Below are 13,848 nucleotides of genomic sequence, written 5' to 3' on the forward strand. Positions count from 1 at the left end.
TCCTCTTCCTCCTCCTCTTCCTCACAGTGGAGCACAGAGGAGAGCTGGGCCCTGGGGACATAACGGCAGGCCTGACGTGTGCAGATAGGATGCACGCAGACGGCCCTGCGGACAGGACGTGAAGGTGGCAGGATAGATGTAACTATACATAGATGCATATAACGAACGGGCGCAAGGAAGCCCTCCCGGGCCCCGTTTCTAGGACCGAATCCCGTGGTTTTGAGTGCCTCTCTTCCCTCCTCCTTTCTCCGCTCACTACATCGCCTCTCTGTCTCTCCCCCCCCTGTCCCCCACACCCCAATTGCCTGGTCCTATTTGTTCCGTTGGAAAAGCCCCTCAGCACTCACTCTTCACATTCCAGTCTGTTTTTGTCCATCCTATTCATCCATCCCCCCCCCCCCCATCCCAGTTCTGTCACTGTTGTTTCGGGCCTTTTGTGATGATCACATCCCCCTGCTACTGCTGGAAACATATCCCTGAAGCCAAAACAAGGCGAGCCATTCATCCACCTAGACATATTTCTGGTCGGACACTCAGAAGGGCCCTCAAACATACCCCCCCCCCCCCACCACACACACACACACACACACACACACACACGCCGCATGGCATCAGAACTCTCGTCCTGGCGTTCTCGTCCTCTTGTGCCTCCCTGTGCGGAGCGTGGAAGGATTCGTACGACGAGGAAAGAAGCACTACTTTTGATTTCTGCCTGCAGACACCGAAGAGGAAATATTTTCCGTAAAACAGAACCTTTCAAACGAAGAAGAAGAAGAAGTGTGTACAGCTCGGGTCAAGTGCTGTTTTTACGTGAAAAAAAAAAAGGGTTGATGTTATTGTTTGCGAACGGACACACACACGGCAGTGGTGTTGTCGAGCCCCGCTTCTCCTCAGTTTTGAACGTCATCTTTTTTTATATTTGCCGGGGTAACTTTCAGTACCACGGGGCTGCGTCCTGTGCTTCAGAACGTGGTACCAATGTATGCTGACAACTACCTGTGCTCTAGTGCGGTGATGTGATGATGACACTACGGGCTTGTAAATGAGAACAGTAATCGTATGCGCAAATCCATTTACTAACTGCTGCCACACAGTTCCCAAACTTTCACAGTTTGGGAGTGTTCTGCATAATATATTTTTCTTTTTTTTCCTTTTAATATTATTTCCCAAATTTTTTGAGAATGACTTGATCGAGCAGTATAGCTGGTAACAAACACCAGCATCTGATCAGTCAGTTCTAAAGAATAACTGTATACTCGAATCAGAGTATGGCAATAGCACCATCTCTGGTGAAACAAGTTATTGTGGACATTCTGGATGAGCCCAAACGATGTAATGTAATATATATATATGATGGAAAGGAACTTGGAGGAAACTGAAAATCATAACATGTTTAGGTGCCCGTCCTGTTGCTTTAGTTTAGAGTTCAGACCTTTATTTGAGACAAAACAATCCAGTTAGTGTTCGTAAAGATTAAACTAACTGCATATTCTAACTTCATTACAATACAACTTAGTTGTTAGGGATTTACGCCAGTGTGCTCATGACAGCAATCACAGCATAAGTCAAGACACATACATAGACACAAGACACTAACATAAAGAAACACCTAACACATAACCCTGACATCGACCATTGACCATTACTTCATGGATGTAAGATATTGATAGTCCAAGAGGAAAGTCTAGGTAGAAAGCCTAATGTAAAGGAAGTTATCACACATTGTAAAACAGCATACGTTTCTATGCATGGAAATTTCATGGATTTAGAAAATGTATTAAATCAAAAAATCCTGTTTCTGGTTCATGCAGGATAGTTTGGTGATTAGGGATACATGGTGTAAAGCCATAATTATTTATCATTCATCGTAGTTAATTCATTAATAGACAAGCTACCTTAACATTTGTGTCCAAAGTATAAAAGTGATAGGGGAATTTAAACTATTATGAAAATGTAGTCCAAAGGGTTAAAAATTATGAATTATCTTTGAACTACCTAGAAGCCCTGTTTTAAGGGGTTGTCTACAAATTCAGAAGCAAATATAGGACTCTATTTTATTGTACTTTCAATGTTTGTGTTTTACTTATAGCTTTCAGCTGTTATGTCTCAGTGACAACTTCTTTTCCCGTGTCTTATATTTGACAAGCAAGAGCTGTATTTGACAAGCAAGAGTATAAACATACTAAAGCGTAGTTACCTTCAACACAGCTATGATAGGCAGGCTATTGTTGCTAATTGTAATATTTTTCTATTGTTATTATTGGGACTTCAGAGTTCTGATTCAGAACACTAATAACTCACGGACGGTTTGTTTGCTGTGTTGCTCCTCCACTACAATCTCCTCATGCACACTCGGATGACAGTGAAGAGATCTCAAATGATACCACTGGAGTGTGTGTTTACCAAAATATGTTTGTATTTTCCCCCTTTATCATTATATTTCATCAGAGTTAAATCAAAATGGTGTCCGGGGCTAATTTCTGCATTTAAAATGTTGCAGTAAAACAGGTGTAACGAACATTAACTGTGCATTCATAGGTAGACTAGGGTACCATTTAGTCTAGTATTTGCCAAGTATAATAAACGTCTCTCGAGTTGATGGTTCAACCCAGCCTGTGGAGCTATATATCACACGGTAGACTTTCAGCTGCCCTGCATCGATGCACGACAGTGACCACGCTCCTCCGGCCGGTCTCGTGTTTATTTGCATGCAGGCCGTGATAACACCAAGTATAGAGTTTTGTATGGTCAAAAACGGACGCGGCGTTCTGCCAAGTGTGCATGGACGCAGAGGGCCCTGCCGCCCTGCTTTTGACTTTCGGTTTTATGTTGAATGTAAAAGAAGAAAAGACTGGAACAAAAAACTGTTTTCAGTTCATTTCCCATTACGACACACACATTAACGTGTGTGTCACCGTAGGGGAAGACGTGCTGGCTCCTTGCTAGCTCCCTTGTAAATGCTGACGTTATTGCAATGTACACCTTACACGGCTCATACGGCTCATGTGAAGTCTAGTTGTCGACGGCCCCACCCCCCAGGCCTGTATAACTTGTGTACTTGTACACAGCAATATTTATTGGATAAAATTGTGTTTATTCTCCTCTCACCACCACACATTCTCCAATGTCACCCCCCCCCCCTCCTCAAAATGTCCGAAGGAAACGGCCAGAATCGGAACCCTTATCGATTTTAAAATGTTGCCTATGAAAACATGTATATTATGGAAATATGGAACTCTTAAAGTGAGGTTTTATCTGTGGACAATCAATATTTTCTATTCTATAGTAACGTATGGATGACTGTACATAATGGTGTTTCAGATGAAAAAGATGAAAGTCGCGTATCATGGATCGATGTGAGTTTTTTGCCTTTATTCCACTGAAACCTGACTCTTCCCAAAGGAAAACAAATAAAGTACATGTTTTAAAATCTGTGGTGGAATTCATTATTCTCGAGTTGCAGAGTTGAATGGTTTTCTTTTGATAAACCAGTGCTATATCAACTGGCACCCGTTTTAGGGGATAGTAGGCCTAACCTTAGACCGATTTTAATGTTTCAATAGTGAAAGAACATTGAGCAGTTTGACTCTTTTTAGTGATTTTATTTAACACTAATATATATTTAAATCTGCTACATAGACCTACGATTAGGTTAGGTTCAAAGACCTGTGAAAATGTACAGTCTGATGGATGTTTTAAATGTCCCATCCTCTCTGATGCTGACCTCCCAGGTCGTTGTAGCAGCAGTGACGTCACGTCGTGTCCGCTGCAACAGGTTACTGTCTATGACCAAACACCTAGGGCTGGGTTAAACAGTGCATTTCAACTGAAAGAGGTAGTTAAATTCATGTTAGAGATGATGATGATGATGATGATGATGGAGTGGCTCCCTTATCTGTCCTTGGACCCGATGGGCGTTTCCTATTGACGCAGGTGACGGCGCGGTGAATTACGGCAAGCGAGATCACGGGGAACTCCTGGTCAAACACACGAGGCGGTGGAGGTGAATGAACCGCCGATCAATTTCTTTGGAAGACATTGTTGCAGAATTACGGTAAGTGAATTCAGATAGGAATATATTCAGTTTGATACATGAATTAATCGAAGCGCTTTGGAAAGTAGGCCTATAGATGATCACACACACATGCCAGATCTGACGCGTCACATCTATTTGCTCGGTCGCGGTTTGTTTTGGAAAGAACTCTTATTTTTGCAAATTAAGTTAATTCACATCAATTCAGCGGATGATGGACGGTGTGAAGTTAGATTCAACATTTTAATCCTGGCTGCTCAATTGATTTGAATCCGTTTATTTTTTGTGTTTTTTTTAATTAAAATTACTTGATCAAACTTTCCTGACTGCAGAGTTATGTAAAGAGAACTAAACCTTCATTAGACAATCTATTAACTCCTGTGACATGAAGAGGTCAACTACATTATGACACAAAGGACTCACTTCTGGAGGCAATGTATACGACAGTGAGATTCATCGTTATTATTGATGTGGGGCAATTTGCCTGTTTAACTTGGTGATTTGCTTATGTTTACAGAGTGCCTATTGCGTCTGTTCCCTCATTATCGCTTCAAACATGGAAGTTTAACGTCATCTTAAGTGCATAAGGAAGTTCAGAATCCAGGACATTATGTATTTTTAATAGCTCGGTCAGTCCTTGAATTTACCATTGAATATAGATATTTGTTGTCTGTTGTGCTTTGGTGCAACTCCTTTGGCCCTATACCTCAAAGATCTCTGGCTTTCCAAAGATCCCCACAGATGTAGGTGATCGCTCTGAGCCCTGAGTTGAATGTTATTGTGTGTGTGTGTGTGCGTGTGTGTGTGTGTGTGTGTGTCTGTGTCTGTGTCTGTGTGTTGGCAGGTGAACATCGATAACGCCACACAGTTCCCCGGAGGCCGAAGCGGGTCAGGGGGTCCGGGTTTCTTCGTCGCTCCTCGTTCTGAACGATGTTAATGGACGGAGCTGTGTTCTCCACTGCTGCTCCTTCTCCTTCTGTCGTTGCTCCGCCACCACCAGCACCACCCTCCCAACCCATTCCCGCCCTTACTCCAGCATGTCCGCCTCCGCCACCCCCGCCACCCCCACCACCCCCACCTCCACCACCCCCACCTCCTCCACCCCCACCCCCGCTGGCCACTCCAGCACTGTGCACCATCCAGCGGCGCTGCATGAAGAAGGTGAACTGGGTTGCCATCCCCGGCAGGTGCATTCTGGGTAAGATGAACGTGTGGACGTCCGGGCGCTCCCAGACCGAGGATCTGGTGCTGGACCTCCGCAGCATGGAGGAGCTGTTCAGCCACGGCGAGACGCAGGCCCCGTGGAAGGGCCGCCGGACCCCCGGGGACGGGCACAAGGGCGGTGAAGGCCTGACCCCCTTTTCCAAAGCTGCGCAGGTAACGAGGTGTGTGTGTGTGTGTGTGTGTGTGTGTGTGTGTGTGTGTGTGTGTGTGTGTGTGTGTGTGTGTGTGTGTGTGTGTGTGTGTGTGTGTGTGTGTGTGTGTGTGTGTGCCATGGCTGGGTCTTGAATCCCTGATGGAGACCCCATTATCAAGCTATTAGGGTGCTCCCTGCTTGAACGCTCGGTTATCGGTTATCATAATCACACACAAGAACGATGACTGGTAAGCTTTCTTTTTCTATCGGACAACCTCATATGCTGGACGATTTGATTGCCTCGTCTTTTAACTGCAGACGGACATCGGCTGAGGCTGGGTTCTGAACATGGAACGGACATAAACCAACTCATAATCCGCAGTCTCTCTCTGTTTTAGATCTCCATTCTGGACGCCAAGAAGAGCATGAACATCGCCATCTTTCTGAAAACCTTCAAACGGTAAGGGATGAAAAAAGAAAATCCTTCTGAATATGGAAGATTTAAAATGAGTGTTCTATAGAGCCGGGACCCCAAGCTTTTGACTTTATGTGCACCTCTCAATTGTCATTAAGACCCTTTCGCGGTCCACCTCAAATGTATGCAGTAAAAACTAGATAAGTACGCAGTTGCTGAGCAAATGGGTAGTTAGTTACTTGGATTAAAAACGTGAAGATATTTGTTTATTTCAATTATTCTCTATTTACCTTGGATACAGTCGAATATAAATGCCACAGACTGAGTGATGTTATTCCTGGGAATCATTATTACATTTAACTTTTGGATAAAGGTTTCTTCGCTATAATTTGAATAGCAAATACCCCTGCTTTTGTGTCAGTTCGTAACGGCTGCAACAATGATGGTTTGAAGTGAATTTGACTATAACACTTTTCCCCACATACCGCTGGTAATCGTCTGACCTTTGGTATTGAAGAGGCTCATGCAAATGCCACATGGATGTAGTTTGATAACGTGAGACACTTCGTTTGTCTTTGGTACTTAGTTAAAGGCTTCCTAGTCTTGTATCACAGGGCCGTTTTTATCTGCACTGTTTTCTGATTGGGCAGTTTGGTTTAAAGGGGTGATATTATGTCACCAGGTGTGAGAAAATCAGCCTTTTCCTGTGTTTTAGAGACATCACAAGTGGGCGTGTCCACCTAGATGTATGATGGATAGATCAGTCTCCCAGCCTGCACAGTGGACTGTAGCAAATGTTGCTTATCTATCCATCACACATCTAGGTGGACACTCCCACTAGTAATGTCACAAAAATACAGGAAAAGGACGATTTTCAAAAACCTCGTAATCGCTAATCACACTCACACCTGGTGGCTTAGCCCTTTTTTAATATTAGGTCTGGTGTAATCAAGTTGACTTGCGTCGTCTCCCTTCCTGCAGCCCAGTTCCAGAAATGGTTGAGGACATTATTCACGGCAACTGGCTGCGATTTGGAACGGGCAAACTCGGAGAGCTTTGTAAACTGCTTCCAGATACAAGTGAGGTAAACAAACAAAACTATGATCTTTATTCCATATGACTTAGGCCTGTTTGTGGCTCAACATAACTACACAGTATCCGTATTCAGTATTAAAGTCCTCATCAAGATCAACCCTTTTATATGGTTACATTCAGCTAGAGCAGTACTACTTTTTAACCCAGCATTGTTGTTCAGGTGAAGAAGCTGTGTGCTTTTAACGGAAACGTCTCACACTTAGCTGAAGCCGACCGGTTCATGGTGCAATTGGTTAGAGTTCCAGGGTGAGTCAAAGGCTTCTTAGTTAACCACTTCATTGTAATATTCATTGTAATTTCTGTAAATCCTATGTCTTGCCTATTGTGTCTAACGGTTGTACAAATGATTTAGTCACAGGGTTTCTGTGGAAACCCAGTGAATAATGTAAAGTGGCCAGCTAACTAAACATATATTATTAATGGTGTAAAGAGGTGGTTCTGTATTCTCTGATGATGATAATCTTAATAGCTATGATGAGCGATTGAAGACCATGGTGCTAAGAGAGGAATTCTTCCCCCAAATGGAGGAGATGAAGACCTCGGTGGATGTGATGACCAAAGCAGCTAATGGTAACATCTGTCAATCTCTCAGTGCAACAGTCAGTTGCTCTTTGTGTTATTCTATTGTTATGGTTTTTTTAACCCTATTTTCTGATTTTCTCTCGTCCTTCCTAGAGCTGTTGGACTGCGATGACCTCCACTCTGTGATTCGCTTGGTGTTGAAAGCTGGGAACTATATGAATGCTGTCAGTGTTCTTCATGAAAAATATTCATCCTCAAGTAGTAGTTTTAGTAATTTTACATGTATAGCAGTACATATTTCCTGAATTGGAAACACTTCATACCTCCCCCAGGGCGGACACAGTGGGAATGCCATCGGCTTTCGGATGAATTCCCTGCTCCAGCTGTCTGACACCAAAGCCAATAAGCCCGGCATGAACCTGATGCACTACGTGGCGAAGGTAGGGACCGGCCAGGCCAGGGCGATCCGACCAGTGATCTCCTTTTAAAAGGCTATGGCGGATCCTGTCTTGGAATGCCGCAGAATGATTGGAATTCTCTCGGAATACTCGGAATATGACCGATGTTTCTCAGTGGCATCCCGGTTGGATTGCACTTTCACGACTACGCAATATTTTTCAGTTACGAAATAAAATGGACGACCTGCAGTGAGGTCAACGGCTCTCCCCTGTTGAAATTAGTTCGGCAGTCTTCGTTTTCGTGACGATGACATTTGTCATAGTTTGTTAGTTTCGTCGGCGTGTATCTAGTGAGTGTGTCATCTCTCTGCCTTTTATTGTATTCATGAGTCTACGTCCACACACAGCAAGCGGAGGACATTGATGCAGAGCTGCTCACGTTTCCCAGCCAACTTGAACACATCGCAATGGCTTCGAGGTAAGCCGTTCGCTGCTGGTTATTTAGGACCCTTCACACGAAACATTCATTTCAGGACCTGGCTCGCTCCTCAGCCTCGTGTTTTTTTGCGTAGGCTTACATAGCACTTGTGATTCCTCAGCTCTTTGACCGAGGAGTCTCAGACAGCTTGAAGCCGGTCGCCACGTTACAAACAATCTAACATGTCGGCAGAAACCACCGTGTGAACTTTAGCTTCAGCGCCAGCGGTTGTTAAATTTTCCTCTGACTGTTTTGAAAGCCTGTTGTGGCCTTTGTGCTGGCAATGTTGTAAATGACACAGGATTTGCCAAGAGGAGGTGAAGGCTGACTTTGAAAGAGAAGTTAAGAAGATAGAGGAAGTGCAGTTGTACGCCAGCAGACAACCAAGTCTTCTCCAGCAGATGGAGACATTTCTCCTGGTAAGGCTTTCCCAAAACGATGCCAAATTATGTCAACCATTCATGAGTGGTCCGGTGGTAATTTCTCGATATCCCTCCTGCGAGTAAAAGCCAATTTTTTTTTAAACCGTTTCTCTTCCCGTTACGTTTTTCTCCAGAGGGCCAGACTGAAGTTGTCCGATCTGAGTTCTTCTCTCAGTGAACTCGGTAAACTGAGTGAAGCGGTGGCAGAGTTCTTCTGCGAAGACCCGGCCGCTTTCAAACTGGAGGACTGCTGCTCTGTCTTCAGCTCCTTCTGTCAGAAGTTCCTCACAGCCATTCAGGTCAGCCTGCACTCAGTCTCAATGGGCGTTGTTGTGGATGACGGTGTTAATGAAGTACTTCTGTGCACCCTACTGTTTTGATATACGGGAACATGGCCTCATCTCAAGGGCTGACTATGGTTATGGCGATCACGTTCACGCAACGCAATGACCACGCAGACGCTTCAACCCAGTCATTTACCTGTTTGGGTTCTGCGTCGGATTTTAGCGAGCGGACCAATCGCAGCCCTTGCTGCTGCGTCGCCTCGTCAGAAGGTTACTTTTTTTGGGAGGCGCACGTCAGGCCCTTGCTGTAGACACAAGGAGGGTCTGCTAGGACGTACGGGGTCCGTAAACCCCCTTGCGTTGCGTGAACGCGGGACCATTATCAGCCCTTAAGGTCATGTGACGCGGGCAACGCCAACGCTAAGGAGAACCTCTTCTTCGTCCAACCACAGGACAACCGGCTCCGCGAGGCGCTGGAACTGAGACGCAAGTGCAAGGACTCGGCCCGCGGCTCGATCAAGCGGCGCTCCACCTGGTCCGGGCAGGAACCCCGCGCCGTCGGGAAACGCTACGCCTCGTCGGAGACCCTCGACTCCTCGTCCGGAGACCAGGAGGCCGCCGGCTTGGAGTCGGCGCTCCACAGCTTCCTGGCCGCCGCGGCTCCGAACCGGTGCCGGAGGAAGCTCATCCCCGTGGAGATGGGACCGTTGTTGGAGCTCAGCAATAGCCTGACCGAAGCCCCGTCGTCCCGCTCGGAGGGGCTGGTGGAGACCCTGGCGGCGCCTCTACTAAGCCTGGAGACCACCCTATTGCCAGGCCTGGAGACCACCCTACTGCCTTGCCTGGAGACCACGCTACTGCCTTGCCTGGAGAGTACCCTCCTGCCAAGCCCGGAGGAGAAGGACCTCCCGCTCACCGCGGAAAACCAGGAGGACGGCCAGACGAAGCGAGCAGTGATTAGTTACCAAAATTGCCGAGGTAAAGGCACAGGGGCGGACTGGCCTCGCCACTCTGACTCCACCCTGGCTGCTCTTGCTGTGCCGGCCACCCCTCTCTCCACAACCAGGGATTACATCTTGAGGAGTAACGGGCCTTCTTGTTCGCCCTGGACCATCGTCAGCCCCTTCAGCAACCCGGAAGGAAACGGCAATCCGCGCAACAGACACAGCCGTCACAGCAGGCGGGCCTTCTCCATATCCGACGCAGACGAGCAGGACGACGGCTGTTGGCCGCGGCCTCCCATCCCGTCTTCCTGCTCCTCGACGACCATCACTCCTTCCACCTTCTCCGGGTCCTCCGCACTCGAAGACCCCACCGAGGACCGAGGAGGAGGAGGAGGAGCAGCGGCGGACTTTCCATCGGGTTCCCCCGACAACCTCGCTTCGAGAAGATTCGTTCCAGAGTACCCGGCCGAGATGCCTCTGTCTCTGGGGCCGCTGCTCCGGTCGTGCTCCCTGGACGAGACCAGGACGCCGCCGGTGCATGGCTCTTGGTGGGGAGAGCTGATCCAGAAGAGCATCGCCCATAGGACCAAGTCGTGCTCCTCGTCCAGAGCGAATTCGCCGACGGACGACGTGTTCACGTCAAAAGAGGGAGGCGGCTCAGGTTTGATCTCGTTTTTCAGACGCTTTGGGAACAAGAGCAAAGCTCCAGATTCAAGAGTGCTGAATTATGGAGAAGCAGGTCTTTGAATTGGCCGGCTAAGAGAAGGATCCAATTTTCTTCTTTAACCATTTTACTTATTTGTTATTTATTTTAAATATTTTTGCTGTGAAGTCTGACACTTTTATCGTTCACTGGGACCAAAGGCAATCAAGGACTTGTTTTGAAATTGACGTGTTTTTAGATATTTAGATGTCAGGCTGCATTCCAAAAATTCTTAATTCACATTATACAATATTTAAGCATTTGTCTTTTTGTGTGTTTGTATGTTCAATAAAGTGTATTTTCAATTAAACAACCATTCATTTGAATTCACCATTGAGGCACATTTGAGCATAATTTAGTTTCTAATTCAAAAATATGCAAGTGGATTTAGCCTTACTCGTGTGAAAGCTTTGTCAACTTTTTGATTTCCTGCTTATTTTGAGCACTGCGCTGCATGTCATCTTTCCTTTAACTCGACACTTCAAGCTGTTAGGTATTCATCGTCTGTACCATGAAAATCTTGAACCTTGTCTACGTGTACATCTAGTAGATACTAGAATATAATTTATATATAATGAAACAGACGTGCCAATTATATTTATGTTTCCTCAGTGCCCCAATACCGCAGGGCGCTGTTTTCATACCCTTCTTCCCCTTCTGTTTTTAGTATGACCTGGCTCCATGCTGATATCAGTCAGCCCCTGACAAAGACACATTGAGATCCTTCCACCACGGGTTACGGTGTTTGTTTCCAGCCGTCTCATTTAAAGAGGCCTGCAGTGAACGAAAATACGTCTTGGGGTTGGGTGAGGAGAAGGGCTGAGGGTGTGGGTTCCACAGCTACCTCTGCTATCTGGTTCACGGCTTGGAGATCTTGATAGGTCCAACTGGCAATCAACCAATAAGGTTATCAGCGGACACTTCGTATTTGGCTCTGGTGAAAGTAATTCTGCTACAATGGGTGCATCAGCACTGCAGTCGTTGTCTTCAGGGTTAAACGTGGGTATGAACTAAAAACACAATGAAGCAGAATACATGAGATAATAGACAGGAGCTTGGGTGGCAAAAGACAACTGACCCTGTCTGTAAGCTGAGAGAGCATTCAGGACAATTGCGCCATTGTGACGTTATGTCGAGTCCTGGCTCATGTGAGCCAATTCCTGCAGGGACTGGAGGGGAGAGTGAGACCTCTGTCTCACTCTCTCTCTCTCTCTCTCACTCTGCGTCTCTGTCTCTGTCTCTCTCGTCCCAGCCCACTGACTGTGCTTTTCCGTTCCTTATGGAGTTCTGTTACTGCCGATGGGACACAGAAGAATGAATTGAGAAAAGCTTTCTGGGGAAGTGAAGGGAAACATTTCAGAGTGAGCAACGGAAAAAGGTTCATGCCAAGGTTTTATTATTCTGCAGGGAAGCATTTTATTCAAGTGACTATTTGTGAAAGACTGAATGCAGAAAAAAACAATCAGAAAGTTGCACGGACGTTTTAAATGTAAGAGGGACCTGCAATAACTTTCCACTGCGTTTTTCAGACCAACCTTGATGGTTTCAGGCCTGCCTTTTGCACAAAAAGGTAAGCTCTAGTCTTTTCTGGTATTATTCAAGGTAATGTCAAACCCATCAGGCACAAACGTAAATAAGGCAATGCAACAGGTTCTGACATTAAAAAGGAAAACACCTGTGTGATCCTTTCAAACACGATGTGTTAGTACTCTATAACTACCTCAGTTATTTAGATACTACGGCTGGTGCAGTATAATAAAAAATACTTTTACATGGTACACATAAAGTACAAGGCTTCCTATCTTCACTATTTGTAATATCCCTTAAACTAAGCTACACATCCTGCCGTACTTAGTAACCCAATCACAGTGTGCAATAACTTTTTATATCATGGGAAGAAAACCTGGCCTCATTTTTTTCTAAACTTGCTTTATCAGCCACAAGATGGAGCAGTATCTTAGACTTTAGCTCCAAGCTAGACTTGGCTTGACCTGGTTATTGACATTGATGATATTGTTTTGTATCTCTACAAATACGGTTGTCATTGTAATAATGTAATTTGCTTTCTCAACAGGAAACAGACAAAGGCAATCCTCTTAGGAGTATTTGCAGCATTGGATGACTCATCCTAAAATCAACATGGACGGGTATGTTTGAATCACATTTCTATCTTCTTATTGCTTTCTAGCTCTTTCTTGTTTTCCTGAAGTTGGTTGTGGTGGTGTAAAGATATACAGTCTTCATTCAGAAGGCTGTGTCTGGGTCTTTTCACAGTAAGATGCCAGCAGGAAGTCTGGCTGATGCACAGCAGGCTTGATTATTATTAGAGATATCAACACATTCTGATCCTTCAGTTACCATATTCATTACAGAATAAAAAAAGATCAAATATAAGGTCACCACTTACGGAGAATGTGGGGTTGTAGAGAGAGGGGAAATCAGGCCTTGAATTTAGAAAGAGGCCCAGTTGACATTGATTTGTTAAGTTGCTGTTTTTGTATTGACTTGTTCTAATTGTATTGTATTTTTGCATTAGTGAGCATAAAGAGAATATGTAGTTCCATATCAGTCACTTAGGGGTGTGTGTGTGTGTGTGTGTGTGTGTGTGTGTGTGTGTGTGTGTGTGTGTGTGTGAGACCACCAGCACTGCCCAAGGGCAGCCGTGATCAGGGATGGATGCCGTCTGCTGTCACTGGGAATCAAGGGTCTGGTCACGTCAAAACGTGTGTGTGTGTGTGTGTGTGTGTGTGTGCCCCCTCTTGCGGCGATCAATAAGCCAATCCTGTTTGAGCTGAGGACAAACACAATCAGAGCTCAGTAGAGAGGAAAGGAGAGTGACAGGGAGAGAGACAGCATAGTGCGGGTGTCATTTAGTTTGTCACTTACATCTTAGTACCGCCGCTTATGTTTACCCCTCATGTGATTTGCGTGTGCATATATTCTTGGAGTCCCTTTTTTGTGGTAGTAGTAGTATTTTGTAAGAAGCAGTTGGGTCATTCTTGACCTTTGCCCCTGCAGGAGAGAGTGGATTGTCCATGAGGATTGGACGTGAGCCATTATTCTTATAAGTAGCCTAATAAGGGCATGGTGCAGAGGGACGTCTTAGCTCTATTAGTGTTGGCATAGTGAGTTCCAATGCCACAGCATAGTCCAGCTATTCCTCTACACTAATACACAGAGGGATCACGAGGCTGCTT

General features: G+C 45.6%; 2 protein-coding genes across 4 annotated transcripts in view; both read left to right on the forward strand.

Annotated features, from left to right (window-relative positions):
* The first annotated feature begins 23 nt into the window (after window positions 1-23).
* Window positions 24-10,965, forward strand: fhdc3 (FH2 domain containing 3). Of its 3 annotated transcripts, XM_056595506.1 has the most exons (13): window positions 24-3,835; window positions 3,934-4,054; window positions 4,878-5,410; window positions 5,789-5,850; window positions 6,787-6,889; window positions 7,061-7,146; window positions 7,370-7,470; window positions 7,576-7,646; window positions 7,755-7,862; window positions 8,228-8,298; window positions 8,600-8,717; window positions 8,855-9,019; window positions 9,457-10,965. In XM_056595506.1, exons 3-13 carry the CDS (start codon window positions 4,964-4,966, stop codon window positions 10,693-10,695), a joined length of 2,571 nt encoding a protein of 856 aa, XP_056451481.1. In that variant the 5' UTR covers window positions 24-3,835; window positions 3,934-4,054; window positions 4,878-4,963; the 3' UTR covers window positions 10,696-10,965. The 3 variants fall into 3 exon arrangements, with proteins under 3 accessions (XP_056451481.1, XP_056451484.1, XP_056451483.1); XM_056595509.1 differs by lacking the exons at window positions 24-3,835; window positions 3,934-4,054 and having other exon boundaries at window positions 5,330-5,410; window positions 5,773-5,850; window positions 9,457-10,959; XM_056595508.1 differs by lacking the exons at window positions 24-3,835; window positions 3,934-4,054 and having other exon boundaries at window positions 5,331-5,418; window positions 9,457-10,959.
* A 987-nt stretch (window positions 10,966-11,952) lies between these two features.
* The window catches only part of trim3b (tripartite motif containing 3b), a 34,710-nt gene continuing 32,814 nt past the window's right edge, over window positions 11,953-13,848 (forward strand). Inside the window, exons 1-2 of the mRNA XM_056595511.1 lie at window positions 11,953-12,221; window positions 12,726-12,798. The gene's annotated coding sequence lies outside the window, so the exon portion shown is untranslated. The remainder of the gene's footprint in view (window positions 12,222-12,725; window positions 12,799-13,848) is intronic.

The sequence above is a fragment of the Gadus chalcogrammus genome, chromosome 7 (assembly GCF_026213295.1).
Source record: "Gadus chalcogrammus isolate NIFS_2021 chromosome 7, NIFS_Gcha_1.0, whole genome shotgun sequence".
Lineage (NCBI taxonomy): Eukaryota > Metazoa > Chordata > Actinopteri > Gadiformes > Gadidae > Gadus > Gadus chalcogrammus.